General features: G+C 39.3%; 2 protein-coding genes across 2 annotated transcripts; both read right to left on the reverse strand.

Moving 5' to 3' along the window:
* Nucleotides 1-8875: 8875 nt before the first annotated feature.
* On the reverse strand, nucleotides 8876-11441 carry LOC139038711 (endogenous retrovirus group K member 7 Env polyprotein-like). Its single transcript, XM_070477994.1, has one exon. The coding sequence runs from the start codon at nucleotides 11371-11373 to the stop codon at nucleotides 9937-9939; it is 1437 nt and encodes a 478-aa protein (XP_070334095.1). The 5' UTR covers nucleotides 11374-11441; the 3' UTR covers nucleotides 8876-9936.
* Nucleotides 11442-13239: 1798 nt separating this feature from the next.
* LOC139038712 (endogenous retrovirus group K member 7 Env polyprotein-like) lies at nucleotides 13240-15728 on the reverse strand. Its single transcript, XM_070477995.1, has one exon. It carries the CDS (start codon nucleotides 15564-15566, stop codon nucleotides 14301-14303), a length of 1266 nt encoding a protein of 421 aa, XP_070334096.1. The 5' UTR covers nucleotides 15567-15728; the 3' UTR covers nucleotides 13240-14300.
* Nucleotides 15729-17372: the final 1644 nt, after the last annotated feature.

The following is a 17372-nucleotide window of genomic DNA, read 5'->3' on the forward strand; positions in this document are numbered from 1 at the left end:
GACGGTGTGTGTGTATCCATTGTTGTGAATTAACCCAAGCTAACTTTGTCATGCTCAACTCTTAGGTTCTTTTCAGTAGATAGTGGCCACAAAAATTGTAGTTGAATGTGGGATAGCTACTCCTGTACGTCCTTGTTAGCAGGTTATAATGAAAACGTGTCTTAAACTAAATTCTACTGCATATTTAGACTCTTTAGATTAACAAAGCAGGATTAACAAATGAATTCTGATAACCTTTGCATACAAGGTCTGGAAATATCTTCAGACATTCCACGTATCTTAAAACTTTAATTTCCCCAGTAAATATCCCTGACATTTAATATACTAATCAGCAAAACATTGGGTACAGATCAAATTATGGGTAAGAGAGATATTTGTGTCTGCCTTGAACGTGGGTTTCCTGGTTAGAAGGCCAGCTAACCATCCCTCAACTGCATTCTTAATGAGGGCAACTCCTAGAGTTGAAGTAGAAACAGATACATACTGAAGTATTTAAAGTATTATAGATGATACATATAAATACTCATTTTGGGAAGACATTAAAATATTGGATTTAAGATTTCTAGACTGGATGCTTTTGAAATTCTGCTTTTTAATTCTAGTGAAACTGAAAGGACTGTAGCCCACCAGGCTCCTCCATCCATGGAGTTTTCCAGGCAAGAGTACTGGAGTGGGTTGCCATGTCCTTCTCCAAGGAATCTTCTTGACCCAGGGATTGAATCCCGGTCTCCTGCATTGTAGGCAGGTGCTTTTACCATCTGAGCCACCAGGGAAGCCCAGAATTCTAAGACATTCACAAATAGCTTTAATGTTACCCAGAAAATCTGTCAGCAGTCATTAGAGCTTAGTATATTAAGACATAATGGAAGGTGTAAAGAGGTAATACGGCATATCCTACAACCTGCTTAAGGAATGAAAAAGACATCTCATTTGTTTTTTTGGTTTTTGTTGTTTCAGGAAGGGAGAATAGAATGCCACTCTGGCAGAGCCCTAGCAGTGCCTCTTATGTTCTTACTAAAATTACTAGATGCTTCTCTTGTTTGGGGCCAGTGCGGTAATGGGAGTGAAAGTTTCAACTCAGTTTGGATGAGTGGATTGTAGGAGTCAGCAGTAGACTCATCATGGGATACAAAAAACTGTTTCAAGAGTCCAAACTACTAAGGCCAGGAGTAAAATTGAGTTCTGTGTTAAGATAGGCTTAGAACAGTTCAAATGGTTTTGGTATGTCTTCTTCCCCACCTCTTTTTAATAGAAATGGAATCTTCCTCTACCTATCACCCAGCTTCAACAATTAAGCACATTTTGTTAATCCTACTTTTCCTCATTTTTTCACCCTACTTTTTTTTTTGTTTTTGCTGAAATACTTTAAAGAGAATCCCAAACAAGCAATATTATATAACTGGTAAATAATTGAGGCTGCATCTCGAAGTGATAAACACACTTAAAAATTTCATTCTATGAACTCCACTGATATAATCACACTTTAAACATTTAATATTTTTATAATATTTAGTATTTGTTGTTTAGTTGCTAAGTCATGTCTGACTGTTTTTGTGACCTCATGGACTGTAACTCACCAGGCTTCTCTGTCTGTGAGATTTCCCAGTCAAGAATACTGGAGTGGGTTGCCATTTCCTTCTCCAGGAGATCTTCCAGACTGAGGGACTGAATCTGCTTCTCTCCAATAGCAGGCAGATTGACTAAGCCACCTGGAAAGCCCAATATGTAGTATGGTCTGTATTAAAATTTCCCTTACTGTCTCAGAATTTTTTTTGCTGTTACTTGGTTGAGTCAGGATCTAAATAAAGTTTATACATTGCATTTGACAGTTAACACCCCTCAGTTATTTTTAATCTGTGCCTACCAGTCACTGCCCTCCTCCCCCTTTTCATGTCATTTACTTGTTATAAATGAGATTGTTCGCCTAGTAGATTGTCCCATGTTCTAGATTTGACTGCTTTTTGTGTGCTTTGTTTAACTTATGTCCTATTCTGCAGATGTTCTATATATTAACTAATGGCTATGGACTCTAGATTTTTTTTTTTTTTTTCTTTTGGGCAAGCATAGTCGATGGTGCATATACTTCCTATTGTATCTGAGGCATGATGTTTGGTTACAGCACTTTAAGAGATGCTAACATTAATCACAGTTTGGGTTCAGTTGTCAGCCTGTTGCCTTCACTATCAAGTTCCCCATCAAACTCTCAACTGATGGTTTTAGCAGCTGTTAGTACTACTGGATCCATCATCATATTGGGTGGTAAAATGGTTATTTTCTGTCTCTGCCATTCCTTTTGCATTTATTAGCTGGAATTCTATAAAAGAAGGCTCTTCCTCATCATTTAGTTGAGTACCTTGAGATAAGGTCTGTACAGGAAAAGCTGGGGAAAATATGTGATTCATTCCTTTCTCAATATTTAAAATAATGAATTGGTGCTCTACAAAGCTCCAAAGGTGATCAAGTATAAAACTCATGATATATTTTTATATGTTTGTATGTTTTAATCAACACATATTAAGCCTGTGAATACCTCCATGAAGTTCCATTGAACGCCTGCTTGCTTTTAAAAAATTATTTTCACATAATTTAGAATAATTACAAAGAAGTTGTAAGGACAATACAGAAATTACTATATAACTTTTTCAAGATACACCAGTTTTTGGCATTTTGCCACTTGTTTTATTGTCCTTTCATTTTTTTCAAGCCATTTGTAATGTTGCATATCTTTTTATACCTTAATACTTAAACACATATATCCCAAGAATAAGGCTACTCGTTCTCTTATGTAACCACAGTTCAGGTGTTAAAATTGTGTTTTGGCTTTTCACTTACATTTTCATCCTCAAATCTAGAATCAGCCTTTCCTCCAAGGGACCCTGTCACCTTTTGCTGGGAAATGGTATGTAGAGATCCCAATGTTTTGCTAGTGGTTATTTCTGTTACTGAGTTGTCATTGCTTGTAGGTTATTCAATAAGCAGAATCAGGAAATGCCTCCTTTAAAATTTTATTTTACTTAAATTTTTGGATTTTAATGACTTTTTCTTAGCCTGAAAATCTTGGTTTCTATCAACATTAACATAATTTAATTATTTTATTTTACAACATACTTAGAATGGTTTCAAAATAACAATACTGATATAAACAATAAAACCAATAAGTACCATTGAGTCCTTTGTGATTTTTTTGTCCTTAGAATGTATTTCACAAGTATCAACAATAAAAATACTGGTTTTAGAGTGAAATGAAGAAATATTTGGTTAAAACATCACTGATGTTCAGTGAGGTTATTTTATTTTATTTATTTATTTTTTCAGTGAGGTTATTTTAATGGAAGATTTAATTTTTAGGAATATACTTTTAAATTTCATTTTTAAATTATATGGAATATTTACTTGACTGCAGATTTGAAACTATATGAAAAGATACATTCACATAAGTTTTGTGTGTATTTCCTTTTCTTTCACTCTGTTCATTTTTATTTTATTTTTTGGTCTTGCCAAGAGGCATGTGGGATCTTAGTTCCTTGCTGCTGCTGCTGCTGCTAAGTGGCTTCAGTTGTGTCTGACTCTGTGCAACCCCATACACAGCAGCCCACCAGGCTCCACCGTCCCTGGAATTCTCCAGGCGAGAACACTGGAGTGGATTGCCATTTCCTCCTCCAATGCATGAAAGTGAACGGTGAAAGTGAAGTCGCTCAGTTGTGTCCGACTCTTACCTACCCCATGGACTGCAGACTACCAGGCTCCTCTGTCCGTGGGATTTTCCAGGCAAAAGTACTGGAGTGGGGTGCCATTGCCCTCTCCACTTAGTTCCCTGACCAGGGATCAAACTTGTGACCCCTGCAGTGGAAGCTTGGAGTCTTAAGCACTGGACCACAAGAGAAGTCCCTCACTCTGTTCATAGGAATCACTTTTATCAGGTGCTGGTCCCTTTATTTCATTTAGAGAAAATCCTTCCCCATTTCCTTAGCAAAAAAGCATATTGTAAAAACACCATTTTCAACTTAAAATATTCTGGAGATCAGTTCATATCAATATATGAAGATGATTCCTAATCTTTCTCACAATTGCACAACACCTTACTGTCTTTAAGAATTTTAACTAGCCTCATGCTGATGGACATTTGGGTTGTTTTTTGACTTTTACAAATAATGCCACATTGAATAGCTTTGTGCATTTGTCATTTTGTATTTTTAACACAATTTTTTACATGTGGAATTACTGGGCTAAAGTGTAGATGACGTGAAATTTTGCTAGCTCTTGCCTGTTTCAGTTCAGGCTTTAATAGATAAAATGCCATGGACTGAACAGAAATTTGTTTCTCAAAGTTCTAGAGGATGGAAGTCCAAATTCTGGTGAGAACCTCTTCAGGGTTGCCGCCTGCCAACTTCTCATATTCTCGCATGAAAGAGAGCAGAGGCGGGTAGTAAGCTCCCTCATGACTTTTATAAGGACACTAATCCCATTCATGAGGGCTCCATCTTCATGATCTCATCTGGTCATGATCATCTCCCAAAGGCCTCACCTAATACCAGTACAGGGGTGGGTAGGGTTTCAGGATTTAAATGTTGAAGAGACACAACCTTTCAGTTCATAACATTGCCCAGTTCTCCTAAGGGGTTGTACCACTTTGCAGTCCCATCAGTAACAGACAAGAGTATCTTACAGGCTGTTTTTATTAGTTCATCTGCTAGGGTCTTATTAAAAGGTAACATGGCCTCAGGTTTCTTTTGACGCAAATTATGTCTAACACTATAAGACATGAAAACTTATTTTTAATGCACATGAAAAACACTTATTGAAAATCCTTTATTGAGTATAAGGCAAGACTGAAATAAGGATGTGCCAGTCACCTGTATTGGAAAGGATATTCTTGTGTGTGCCTTGAAGATGCACACAATTTAATAGAGTAGGTGTTCGCCAATAAACAGAGAACTGTGTCTCAAAAGTTTTATAGTCAGATGGCAGATAAACTATTTTGGACAGTATCTGTGGATAAACTATTTTGAGCAGAAACAAGATGTGATATTTCATTATTATTTAGTGTCTAGGAAAATTTAAGCTATTCATTTTCCTCCAACATTTTAACTTTTGCTTTGTTTTTGCATTTCAAACTAATTCATGAATTTAACTTTTTTCCCCCACTAGTTTGATATTATAGTTTGTTCTTTGAGCTTATTGGCCAAAGAAATACCAGCAATGGTTTTCAGTCAACAAACTTGAAATATTCACACAGAATTTAGTTCATCTTCTGCAGCAGCATTACTTACCTACAAATTTAATTTCTTAATAGAATATTGAAAGTGGAATCAACAATAACTGTAGAGAACATGTTCATGGTGCTTACTATGTAAGCACCATTAAATCTTCACAATCTTACAAAATATATTCTATTATTATCTCCATTTTATAGTTAGGAAACTGGGAATTAAGAATTAAAGTAATAGGACCAAAGTGACATAACCAGAGTCCAAATCTGGACCTAGGCAATCTGGTTTCAGAATGTAGTCATTTTAACTGCCATACTCTTGACTCTTATTGACAAGAAAATCAGTAGCTAAGAACTGATAATAAAGAGAATCCAATGGTAAAGTGATCACATAACACGACTCACCTCAAAAGTCTGAAATTTTATTATCTTTTTTTTTTTCCCTGGGTGAGAAATATCAATCCTGTATCAGGTCTTCTGGGATTTTCAAAAACTCTCTAAGGACAGGAATTCCTAGTACTTTTCAAAGAACAGCTATAAAAAGCAGAGAGGGGGCCTGAAAACATGATGGCAGTGGAAGTGAAGAAACCCTAGGAGTCAATTTACAGGTATAATTTGAACTGGTTGTTGTTGGCAGAGAACAAGCTAACTTCATCAAAGACATCACCACTCTATGTTATCCCCAAGCTATGATTGCGTATAGTGTCGCAGTACTGAAGGAAAATCGGACTTACCTCACCCAAATGATAAAGGCCGGAAGTTCTGGACTGAGTCTGTCTTGGTCCTTTACACCTCCTCCTCTGTAGGGAGGAGCTTCTGCCACCTACTGTTCGTGAAGAAAATGGCAAGAGCTTAGAACCACCAATCCTCTCCTTCCACAAGTCCAGAAATGTTAGAGAGAACTGGTCGCTATGGCCATCTCACATTTTTCTCAAGTTATCTTCCCTCCAGTGAGAATTAGAAAATATTTCATATTGCTAATTCTTGTGGATAACTTCAGTCGCTCAGTCATGTCCGCCTCTTTGAGACCCCATGAATTGCAGCACGCCAGGCCTCCCTGTCCATCACCAACTCCCGGAGTTTACTCAAACTCAAGTCCATCAAGTCGGTGATGTCATCCAGCCATCTCATCCTCTGTCGTCCTCTTCTCTTCCTGCCCCCAATCCCTCCCAGCATCAGGGTCTTTTCCAATGAGTCAACTCTTCGCATGAGGTGGCCGAAGTATTGGAGCTTCAGCTTCAGCATCAGTCCTTCCAATGAACACCCAGGACTGATCTCCTTCAGGATGGACTGGTTGGATCTCCTTGCAGTCCAAGGGACTCTCAACAGTCTTCTCCAACACCACAGTTCAAAAGCATCAATTCTTCGACACTCAGCTTTCTTCATAGTCCAACCCTCACATCCATACATGACCACTGGAAAAACCATAGCCTTGACTAGACAGACCTTTCTTGGCAAAGTAATGTCTCTGCTTTTTAATATGCTATCCAGGCTGGTCATAAATTTCCTTCCAAGGAGTAAGTGTCTTTTAACTTCAAGGCTGCAATAACCATCTGCAGTGATTTGGGAGCCCAAAAAAATAAAGTCTGACACAGCTTCCACTGTTTCCCCAACTATTTCCCATGAAGTGATGGGACCAGATGCCATGATCTTAATTTTCTGAATGTTGAGCTTTAAGCCAACTTTTTCACTCTCCTCTTTCACTTTCATCAACAGGCTTTTTAGTTCCTCTTCACTTTCTGCCATAAGGGTGGTATCATCTGCATATCTGAGATTATTGATATTTCTCCTGGCAATCTTGATTCCAGCTTGTGCTTCTTCCAGCCCAGCGTTTCTCATGATGTACTCTGCATATAAGTTAAATAAGCAGGGTGACAATATACAGCCTTGACGTACTCCTTTCCAACTCTGGAACCTGGATACTAGTCTTGAGATGTTGATAGAGGAAGGTAAAGGAATGATATCCTTCCTAAAATAGAATAATGAGTTCTTGAAGATTTGAGAAAAAAGCATCTGAAGGCAAGTATTCAGGTAGAAAGAGATGTCTGAATAGGTGGCAGCTGCAGTTTTCTTCAGAGACTCACCTTCTTCTAGACGTTTTGTTGTGCCAATTATTTCTATCACCCTCATGCTGGCTCCCAGGAATATACATTTCTTTCTTCAAAGCCTGAACTCCTTGGTTCTCTTCAGTACTATGGAGCTGGATTTTTCAAAATATCTTTACTGGTGTAAACCATTGGGTGGAGATAGCACAGATATAATTTTCTTCTTTAGCCTTTTTTGGGGGTTACTGATTTCTTACTTATCTATGTATTATTTTATAATAATCTTGAAAACCAGACTTTAGAAAATTCAAAAGGAAAACAGGCAAGTAATAAAAATATAGCTAAGCATACAAACAGCAGGTTTCTAATTTTACCATGCTGTTGGTTTTCCAGACGTTATTGTTTTTGAGGGCCTTACCAGAGCAGCTCACTTTTTCATTTTCAGTGGTACTCCTTTTGATACCTTATATTATACTTCACTGTGAAAACAATGGGTGGACTATGGAACTGATGACTCTTTGAGGGTAAATAATCTAAGATATATCCTCAGGTAGATATCAGCAGATGAAGAAATCACCTAGCTCCCCACCAACTTTCTCAACTTCCCAGAGATAAAGTAAAAGGCTGCTTTCCCTCAGATCGAATTAAATTTGAACTTAAAAGCTGCCCAGTTGAGCAGGTGGTGAACCCTGGGCCAGTTGGGTGGGTAGAACTGTTAGTAAGGCATCAAGTTGTCAAGGTGAATTTCAAAACCTATGTGATTTTAACTTTTGATTTTAATAAAGGAAGATGGTAAGTTATAGATGTTTGTTTAGGCTGTTGTTTAGTAATTGCTGTCTTTTTTACATTGAACTGTTTACCTTTCCTGCTTATAGTGCATTACAATTACTGTCAAATAACTTTTATTAAATTGTTTAATATGCTCAACAAATATGGCATTTTATGTGTCACAGTAATCATCTGCTTATATAGCTTAGCTGTTTGTTCATACTCTAGGAATAAAATAGAACCTAGGATTCATGCCTGTGGTGATGATCTTTCTCCTCCTCTTTGATGGGATTGGATCCAGTGACAATCTAGGTTAAATCAACCCTAGTAATTAGTAATGAAAAGCTACTTTGAAGGATAAATCTAAGGTCGTTTGTTAAGTTTTGGGTGGAGGGTAAAGTTTCTTTGAAGAGAAGTTGGAGATTTCTACTTATATGTTGGAGAAAGTGGAAAGTCAAAGTCACTCAGTTGTGTCCAACTCTATGTGACCCCATGGACTGTAGCCCACCAGGCTCCTCTGTCCATGGAATTCTCCAGGGGATCCTCCCAACCCAGAGATCAAACCTGGGTCTCCTGCATTGCAGGCAGACTCTTTACCATCTGAGCCACCAAGGAAGCCCATATGTTGGAGATTTCCCCTTAAATTTGCTTTGTTCTTTATCCCCCTTTGATGGAAGTAGGGTTGTAAAATAATTTCTGCTCTACCCTAGGTGTAGTTGTGGTTTGTGACATTCGGATTAAAAACATATTTTGGTTATTCCCTGCGGGGGTCCAGCCTCCGCTGGTCCAGGGAACCCTTGGGATGAGCGGCGTCGGCGAATGCACACACACACACACACACACACACACACAGTTACAGTGGAAAAACTTCTTCTTCTCTATTTTTTCTCTAACACCTTATATATCTTTTTTTCTACTGGGGCCAAGGTACGAATTATTGTTTTCAGATCTTTCCAAATGACGTCCCCTTAGATCAACAAAACAAGTCAGGGGATATTTTCCAAGACAGAATTTCCCAGGGTACAAAATCTTCCGTCTCTAGTGGTGCGTGACAAGGATTGTTTTGGACCTCTTAGCCCACTCTGTTTTCAGGTTTAAACGTTCTTCTTGCTTCACTGCTTCACTTGAATGGACAAACGTCAGCTACAAAGAAACACATAGCTACAGGGAAAAAAATATCTTAACAGTTTTACAGTATAATCAATCACTTAACCACTATAGTTTCTATTATAATTTTACCTACTATGAAAACTTAACTTTTATATTATACACATACTACAATATCTTGCTTACTATTTAATCTATAAGCCATAATTCATTCTATTTTCACACAGCCTCTATGATACCTATAGCACTAACACTACTTCCTAGTGTACTCCCAGGTACACCATGGGCAGGGGAAATGGAGTAGCAGCAGCGTCGCAGCTGCCTTAACCCTTACTCTACAATATGAGAATTATAGCATTGTGTGGTTATTAAACTTACAACTAAATCTAATGGTGTTTGCGTGTCCAGGGATGGGATTCACAATCACATTTATAAGCAGTTTTAACTTCTAATCTATTTCCATATTCCCTAATATACCTCCTATATATAAAATCCCACATATCTATAAATGGCCTAAATCTAAATACCTCCCGCATACCAGGTTATTCATATGGTTCCCATCTCCCTGGGGGCAGAGTAAGCCTAACTCTTCTGGGAAGCCCCCAGACGTTTACACCCTAGAGATGTCCCTGGGACCTTCCCCGAGGTCTACCAGGAACAGTGAAAGACCACCAAGAATTCCAAGAAAGAGTATTAGCACAGACAAGACACATATAGCAAGAATAGGGAGTGTCCCGGAGCCTGCTGGACTCGGATTCCCCTGGGTTCATGGCCTCCTTGGGTCCATGACCTTTACCCAGAGCCTTGTCATGGGCGGGGCGTTCGCTTGTCCTCTTCTTGGCTCCCGACATCTCCCCCTTTTTTATTTTTTAAGGCAAGCAGCTGAAGTTCAACAGAAAGGCGCTGAATACTAGTTCCGAGGATCCTAACAATGCAAGGAAGGATAAGAATAATTACTAAGACAATACATCCTAGAGAAACCCAGGTCATAATTCCAGAAATGAGACCTTTTCCTGAAATGAAGGAGCTTAACTGATTAAAGAAATCATGAGCTGTTTCAACCACAGTAAAGTCTAACTTAGCATCTTTTACATTAGAAATCTGTTGATGTAATCTTTCTAAATCTAAGCTAATACTAGAGCTATTCCAAACCCCAGAAATATGATTTTGAATCCGCTCCCAATTATAATCTGTTTCATTAACCTTTAAGGGTGTAACACAAATCCACTTGTAATCTGCATGACAGGATAAAGCCAACTTCGTTTTTAAAGCCTGCAATTCAGTTCCTATATGCATTACTGCCTCTTCCAAAGCATTTACTTTCATTTCTAGTTTTCTATCTATAGCTTCTTGAGTTGCTAGCGCTAAGGAAACATTTTTTGACAAATCATTAACATGAGCGGCTGTGTGAACCTGATGTGCAAGAGAAACAGAGGCTAATATAGCAGAAGATATAGCCATAATTAAGGCAGATATTCCTAAAACTAACAATCCTGCAAACCTTTTAATTCTCATTAACTCTTTAACATGTTGTAATACAGCTAAGCCATAATTATCATACCAATATGTTGTCAAATTAACAGGTACCATGAGATAGGGAGGTCGTTTTAAAATTATAAAAGCAGAAACATTAAACCTAGGGCTCAGACAGCTAGAAAGGAAGCAGGTATCACAATCAACAATGGTAGGTCCTCCAGTTTGATTAAGATATATCTGTAACTTATTTGAATCATTAACAAAGAGGAAAACATATGGAGAAGGAAGGCAAGCCAAAACAACCTTTTCTAAGGTTGAATTAGGTCGCTTTAAAGTTACATTGAAAGTTGCAGCTACTGCTCTCCATAGCTCTGGCTGCCAAAAGGTCTTTGAATTTTGCTGATAAGCAACCATGGGGGGAACTAGGGCGTTGTGGTGCCATCTACTGGCTGAAAGAGGCCAAGGTACAGTAGAGTTTTCCCAATTTACATACTCATCTGTATAATTTTTTACTGTTTTTAGATCGTGTTTTGGATTTGGATTACTCCAATCTTGAATGGATATTGTATTTGAATTCCCCATTTTATAGGCTAACATAGAATCATAAATACACTCTCTCCACTGAGGGTATCCTATCTGATAATTTACTCCACCCCAGCTGTCATCTGAAGGTGGGTCTGATGAGCATCGTTCATAAGTGTCATCAAAGGGGAGAGAATGATTAAACCTTGCAAATTGTGTTTGGATCTCATCTGAGATTCCAGGCATTTGTCCCAATAAAACCCAAACAAATCTTTTTGGTCCCTTTTTTCCTTTATTAACTGGGGAATCAGTAATAATGGCCTTTTTTGATGTCTGGACACATCCCTCTTTAGTTGGAGTAATAAGGCCTCGAGTCCCTTCACGGGGGAAATTAAAGCAAATTGGGATTCCTTCAACTAATCCGTGGAAAGAGAAATTTAGATTTATAGGATAACTTTTTAAAGAATGAGATGTCCAACTCCCTCCTAGCAGCCGAGGTGCATTAGTTGTCACCCGAAGGGGTGACTCTGTCCAAGGGACAACCTGCAGAGTTGGAGGATCAGGGAAATAGGCCCAATAAATTCCGCTCTCTGATTGAGAGGAAAAGGGAGTAACCATACTTACCTGGCAACTCAGGATAGCAAGGATTGCAAGAAAGAGTTGTTCTGGGCTGGCACCAGGTCCGGCAACTGTCTGGGCTTGACGAGTGAGGTTCTTGATCTGTCCCCAAGTTGGGGTGGGAGAATCTAGAGTTTTTTTTATTACTTACTTTATATTTAATTTTTTCTTTTTGTGGTGGTGGGGATTTTTCCCCTTCATTGTCGGCCTGCCTGCCCACAAGAAAAACAGCCTCCATAGTTCAGTAGCTCCCTGGGCTGCATGCCACCTCCTGGCCTAACCGGTTTTGTCAGTCTCTGTAATGTCTGACCCATTGTTGTCCCCTGATAGAGGGGGTTTAGCAGGCGGGGGATCTGGATCATCTGCTGGATGAATAATTGTCTTTTTAGGCAATTTGGGTCTTATAGGCTTCTTCTCAGGTCTCAAGGGTGGAATCAAATATTGAGGGACTACTTTTCCCACCGGGGACCAGCCACCATCATCACGATGATATCTGGCTGCCTCTTCTTCCAACTCAGCCTGATCTCTAGGATCAAGAACATCATCATCCGAATCATCATCATACCTATGTACAGCCATAGAAGCCAACATTTGTCTTAATGAGCGATAATCAGAAGAACTAGGACTCATTTTGGGCCCTTCAGATGTGTTTTCTCTATTCTCGTCTGTCACCGGATCTTCTCCGTCTGAATCAGGGCTCTTGGTCTCTCGTCTAAACTTTTCACCCTCATGCTCAGGGTCTAGGGCATCTCTAATAAGATTCCATAGAGAAAATGTGTCAGCAGGGACTCTATCTGGCCCAACATTATCATAATGCCTCCTAATGTCTCTGCCAACTCGTTCCCAAATTCTCAGATTAACAGTGCCCTCATCAGGGAACCAGGGACACTGCTCTTGAACAAAGGAGAAGAAAGTAGAAAGGCTACTCTTTTTCACATGAATCCCTCTATGAGAGAGCATCTGTTTTACAATATCAATAAAGAGGCGTCTATCTTTTGACTCACTGTTTCCCATTTTGTTTTCACAATTATTCTGCTTTTTTCTTTTTCTTTTTCCTTTTTCTTGTTCCTTTTTCTTTTTCCTTTTTCTTGTTCCTTTTTTTTTTCTTTTTTCTTTTTTCTTTTTTTTTTTTCTTTTTTTTCTTTTTTTTTTTTTTTTATTCTCACTCACTCTTTCCACCCTACCTTACTCTTACGCAGGGTTTATTCTCACTCACTCTTTCCACCCTACCTTACTCTTACGCAGGGTTATTTTCACGATTCCTCACCCTTCTCACCCTACCTTAATCTTACGCAGGGGGGTCTGCAGTACCCTAGGTGAGATCCTAGCCGCCCCGACCTTGCCTTGGGAAACTTCTTGGGGGGAGGACTTACCCTTCGGGTCCCTGTTCCGGGCGCCAACTGCGGGGGTCCAGCCTCCGCTGGTCCAGGGAACCCTTGGGATGAGCGGCGTCGGCGAATGCACACACACACACACACACACACACACACACAGTTACAGTGGAAAAACTTCTTCTTCTCTATTTTTTCTCTAACACCTTATATATCTTTTTTTCTACTGGGGCCAAGGTACGAATTATTGTTTTCAGATCTTTCCAAATGACGTCCCCTTAGATCAACAAAACAAGTCAGGGGATATTTTCCAAGACAGAATTTCCCAGGGTACAAAATCTTCCGTCTCTAGTGGTGCGTGACAAGGATTGTTTTGGACCTCTTAGCCCACTCTGTTTTCAGGTTTAAACGTTCTTCTTGCTTCACTGCTTCACTTGAATGGACAAACGTCAGCTACAAAGAAACACATAGCTACAGGGAAAAAAATATCTTAACAGTTTTACAGTATAATCAATCACTTAACCACTATAGTTTCTATTATAATTTTACCTACTATGAAAACTTAACTTTTATATTATACACATACTACAATATCTTGCTTACTATTTAATCTATAAGCCATAATTCATTCTATTTTCACACAGCCTCTATGATACCTATAGCACTAACACTACTTCCTAGTGTACTCCCAGGTACACCATGGGCAGGGGAAATGGAGTAGCAGCAGCGTCGCAGCTGCCTTAACCCTTACTCTACAATATGAGAATTATAGCATTGTGTGGTTATTAAACTTACAACTAAATCTAATGGTGTTTGCGTGTCCAGGGATGGGATTCACAATCACATTTATAAGCAGTTTTAACTTCTAATCTATTTCCATATTCCCTAATATACCTCCTATATATAAAATCCCACATATCTATAAATGGCCTAAATCTAAATACCTCCCGCATACCAGGTTATTCATATGGTTCCCATCTCCCTGGGGGCAGAGTAAGCCTAACTCTTCTGGGAAGCCCCCAGACGTTTACACCCTAGAGATGTCCCTGGGACCTTCCCCGAGGTCTACCAGGAACAGTGAAAGACCACCAAGAATTCCAAGAAAGAGTATTAGCACAGACAAGACACATATAGCAAGAATAGGGAGTGTCCCGGAGCCTGCTGGACTCGGATTCCCCTGGGTTCATGGCCTCCTTGGGTCCATGACCTTTACCCAGAGCCTTGTCATGGGCGGGGCGTTCGCTTGTCCTCTTCTTGGCTCCCGACATCTCCCCCTTTTTTATTTTTTAAGGCAAGCAGCTGAAGTTCAACAGAAAGGCGCTGAATACTAGTTCCGAGGATCCTAACAATGCAAGGAAGGATAAGAATAATTACTAAGACAATACATCCTAGAGAAACCCAGGTCATAATTCCAGAAATGAGACCTTTTCCTGAAATGAAGGAGCTTAACTGATTAAAGAAATCATGAGCTGTTTCAACCACAGTAAAGTCTAACTTAGCATCTTTTACATTAGAAATCTGTTGATGTAATCTTTCTAAATCTAAGCTAATACTAGAGCTATTCCAAACCCCAGAAATATGATTTTGAATCCGCTCCCAATTATAATCTGTTTCATTAACCTTTAAGGGTGTAACACAAATCCACTTGTAATCTGCATGACAGGATAAAGCCAACTTCGTTTTTAAAGCCTGCAATTCAGTTCCTATATGCATTACTGCCTCTTCCAAAGCATTTACTTTCATTTCTAGTTTTCTATCTATAGCTTCTTGAGTTGCTAGCGCTAAGGAAACATTTTTTGACAAATCATTAACATGAGCGGCTGTGTGAACCTGATGTGCAAGAGAAACAGAGGCTAATATAGCAGAAGATATAGCCATAATTAAGGCAGATATTCCTAAAACTAACAATCCTGCAAACCTTTTAATTCTCATTAACTCTTTAACATGTTGTAATACAGCTAAGCCATAATTATCATACCAATATGTTGTCAAATTAACAGGTACCATGAGATAGGGAGGTCGTTTTAAAATTATAAAAGCAGAAACATTAAACCTAGGGCTCAGACAGCTAGAAAGGAAGCAGGTATCACAATCAACAATGGTAGGTCCTCCAGTTTGATTAAGATATATCTGTAACTTACTTGAATCATTAACAAAGAGGAAAACATATGGAGAAGGAAGGCAAGCCAAAACAACCTTTTCTAAGGTTGAATTAGGTCGCTTTAAAGTTACATTGAAAGTTGCAGCTACTGCTCTCCATAGCTCTGGCTGCCAAAAGGTCTTTGAATTTTGCTGATAAGCAACCATGGGGGGAACTAGGGCGTTGTGGTGCCATCTACTGGCTGAAAGAGGCCAAGGTACAGTAGAGTTTTCCCAATTTACATACTCATCTGTATAATTTTTTACTGTTTTTAGATCGTGTTTTGGATTTGGATTACTCCAATCTTGAATGGATATTGTATTTGAATTCCCCATTTTATAGGCTAACATAGAATCATAAATACACTCTCTCCACTGAGGGTATCCTATCTGATAATTTACTCCACCCCAGCTGTCATCTGAAGGTGGGTCTGATGAGCATCGTTCATAAGTGTCATCAAAGGGGAGAGAATGATTAAACCTTGCAAATTGTGTTTGGATCTCATCTGAGATTCCAGGCATTTGTCCCAATAAAACCCAAACAAATCTTTTTGGTCCCTTTTTTCCTTTATTAACTGGGGAATCAGTAATAATGGCCTTTTTTGATGTCTGGACACATCCCTCTTTAGTTGGAGTAATAAGGCCTCGAGTCCCTTCACGGGGGAAATTAAAGCAAATTGGGATTCCTTCAACTAATCCGTGGAAAGAGAAATTTAGATTTATAGGATAACTTTTTAAAGAATGAGATGTCCAACTCCCTCCTAGCAGCCGAGGTGCATTAGTTGTCACCCGAAGGGGTGACTCTGTCCAAGGGACAACCTGCAGAGTTGGAGGATCAGGGAAATAGGCCCAATAAATTCCGCTCTCTGATTGAGAGGAAAAGGGAGTAACCATACTTACCTGGCAACTCAGGATAGCAAGGATTGCAAGAAAGAGTTGTTCTGGGCTGGCACCAGGTCCGGCAACTGTCTGGGCTTGACGAGTGAGGTTCTTGATCTGTCCCCAAGTTGGGGTGGGAGAATCTAGAGTTTTTTTTATTACTTACTTTATATTTAATTTTTTCTTTTTGTGGTGGTGGGGATTTTTCCCCTTCATTGTCGGCCTGCCTGCCCACAAGAAAAACAGCCTCCATAGTTCAGTAGCTCCCTGGGCTGCATGCCACCTCCTGGCCTAACCGGTTTTGTCAGTCTCTGTAATGTCTGACCCATTGTTGTCCCCTGATAGAGGGGGTTTAGCAGGCGGGGGATCTGGATCATCTGCTGGATGAATAATTGTCTTTTTAGGCAATTTGGGTCTTATAGGCTTCTTCTCAGGTCTCAAGGGTGGAATCAAATATTGAGGGACTACTTTTCCCACCGGGGACCAGCCACCATCATCACGATGATATCTGGCTGCCTCTTCTTCCAACTCAGCCTGATCTCTAGGATCAAGAACATCATCATCCGAATCATCATCATACCTATGTACAGCCATAGAAGCCAACATTTGTCTTAATGAGCGATAATCAGAAGAACTAGGACTCATTTTGGGCCCTTCAGATGTGTTTTCTCTATTCTCGTCTGTCACCGGATCTTCTCCGTCTGAATCAGGGCTCTTGGTCTCTCGTCTAAACTTTTCACCCTCATGCTCAGGGTCTAGGGCATCTCTAATAAGATTCCATAGAGAAAATGTGTCAGCAGGGACTCTATCTGGCCCAACATTATCATAATGCCTCCTAATGTCTCTGCCAACTCGTTCCCAAATTCTCAGATTAACAGTGCCCTCATCAGGGAACCAGGGACACTGCTCTTGAACAAAGGAGAAGAAAGTAGAAAGGCTACTCTTTTTCACATGAATCCCTCTATGAGAGAGCATCTGTTTTACAATATCAATAAAGAGGCGTCTATCTTTTGACTCACTGTTTCCCATTTTGTTTTCACAATTATTCTGCTTTTTTCTTTTTCTTTTTCCTTTTTCTTGTTCCTTTTTCTTTTTCCTTTTTCTTGTTCCTTTTTTTTTTCTTTTTTCTTTTTTCTTTTTTTTTTTTCTTTTTTTTCTTTTTTTTTTTTTTTTATTCTCACTCACTCTTTCCACCCTACCTTACTCTTACGCAGGGTTTATTCTCACTCACTCTTTCCACCCTACCTTACTCTTACGCAGGGTTATTTTCACGATTCC

This window comes from Odocoileus virginianus, chromosome 16 (genome assembly GCF_023699985.2).
Source record: "Odocoileus virginianus isolate 20LAN1187 ecotype Illinois chromosome 16, Ovbor_1.2, whole genome shotgun sequence".
Classification (NCBI taxonomy): domain Eukaryota; kingdom Metazoa; phylum Chordata; class Mammalia; order Artiodactyla; family Cervidae; genus Odocoileus; species Odocoileus virginianus.

What these genes read in the sequence shown, in the direction of transcription:
- LOC139038711 (XM_070477994.1), bottom strand. Translation starts at nt 11,373, where the DNA reads ATGCCTGGAATCTCAGATGAGATCCAAACACAATTTGCAAGGTTTAAT.
- LOC139038712 (XM_070477995.1), bottom strand. Translation starts at nt 15,566, where the DNA reads ATGTTAGCCTATAAAATGGGGAATTCAAATACAATATCCATTCAAGAT.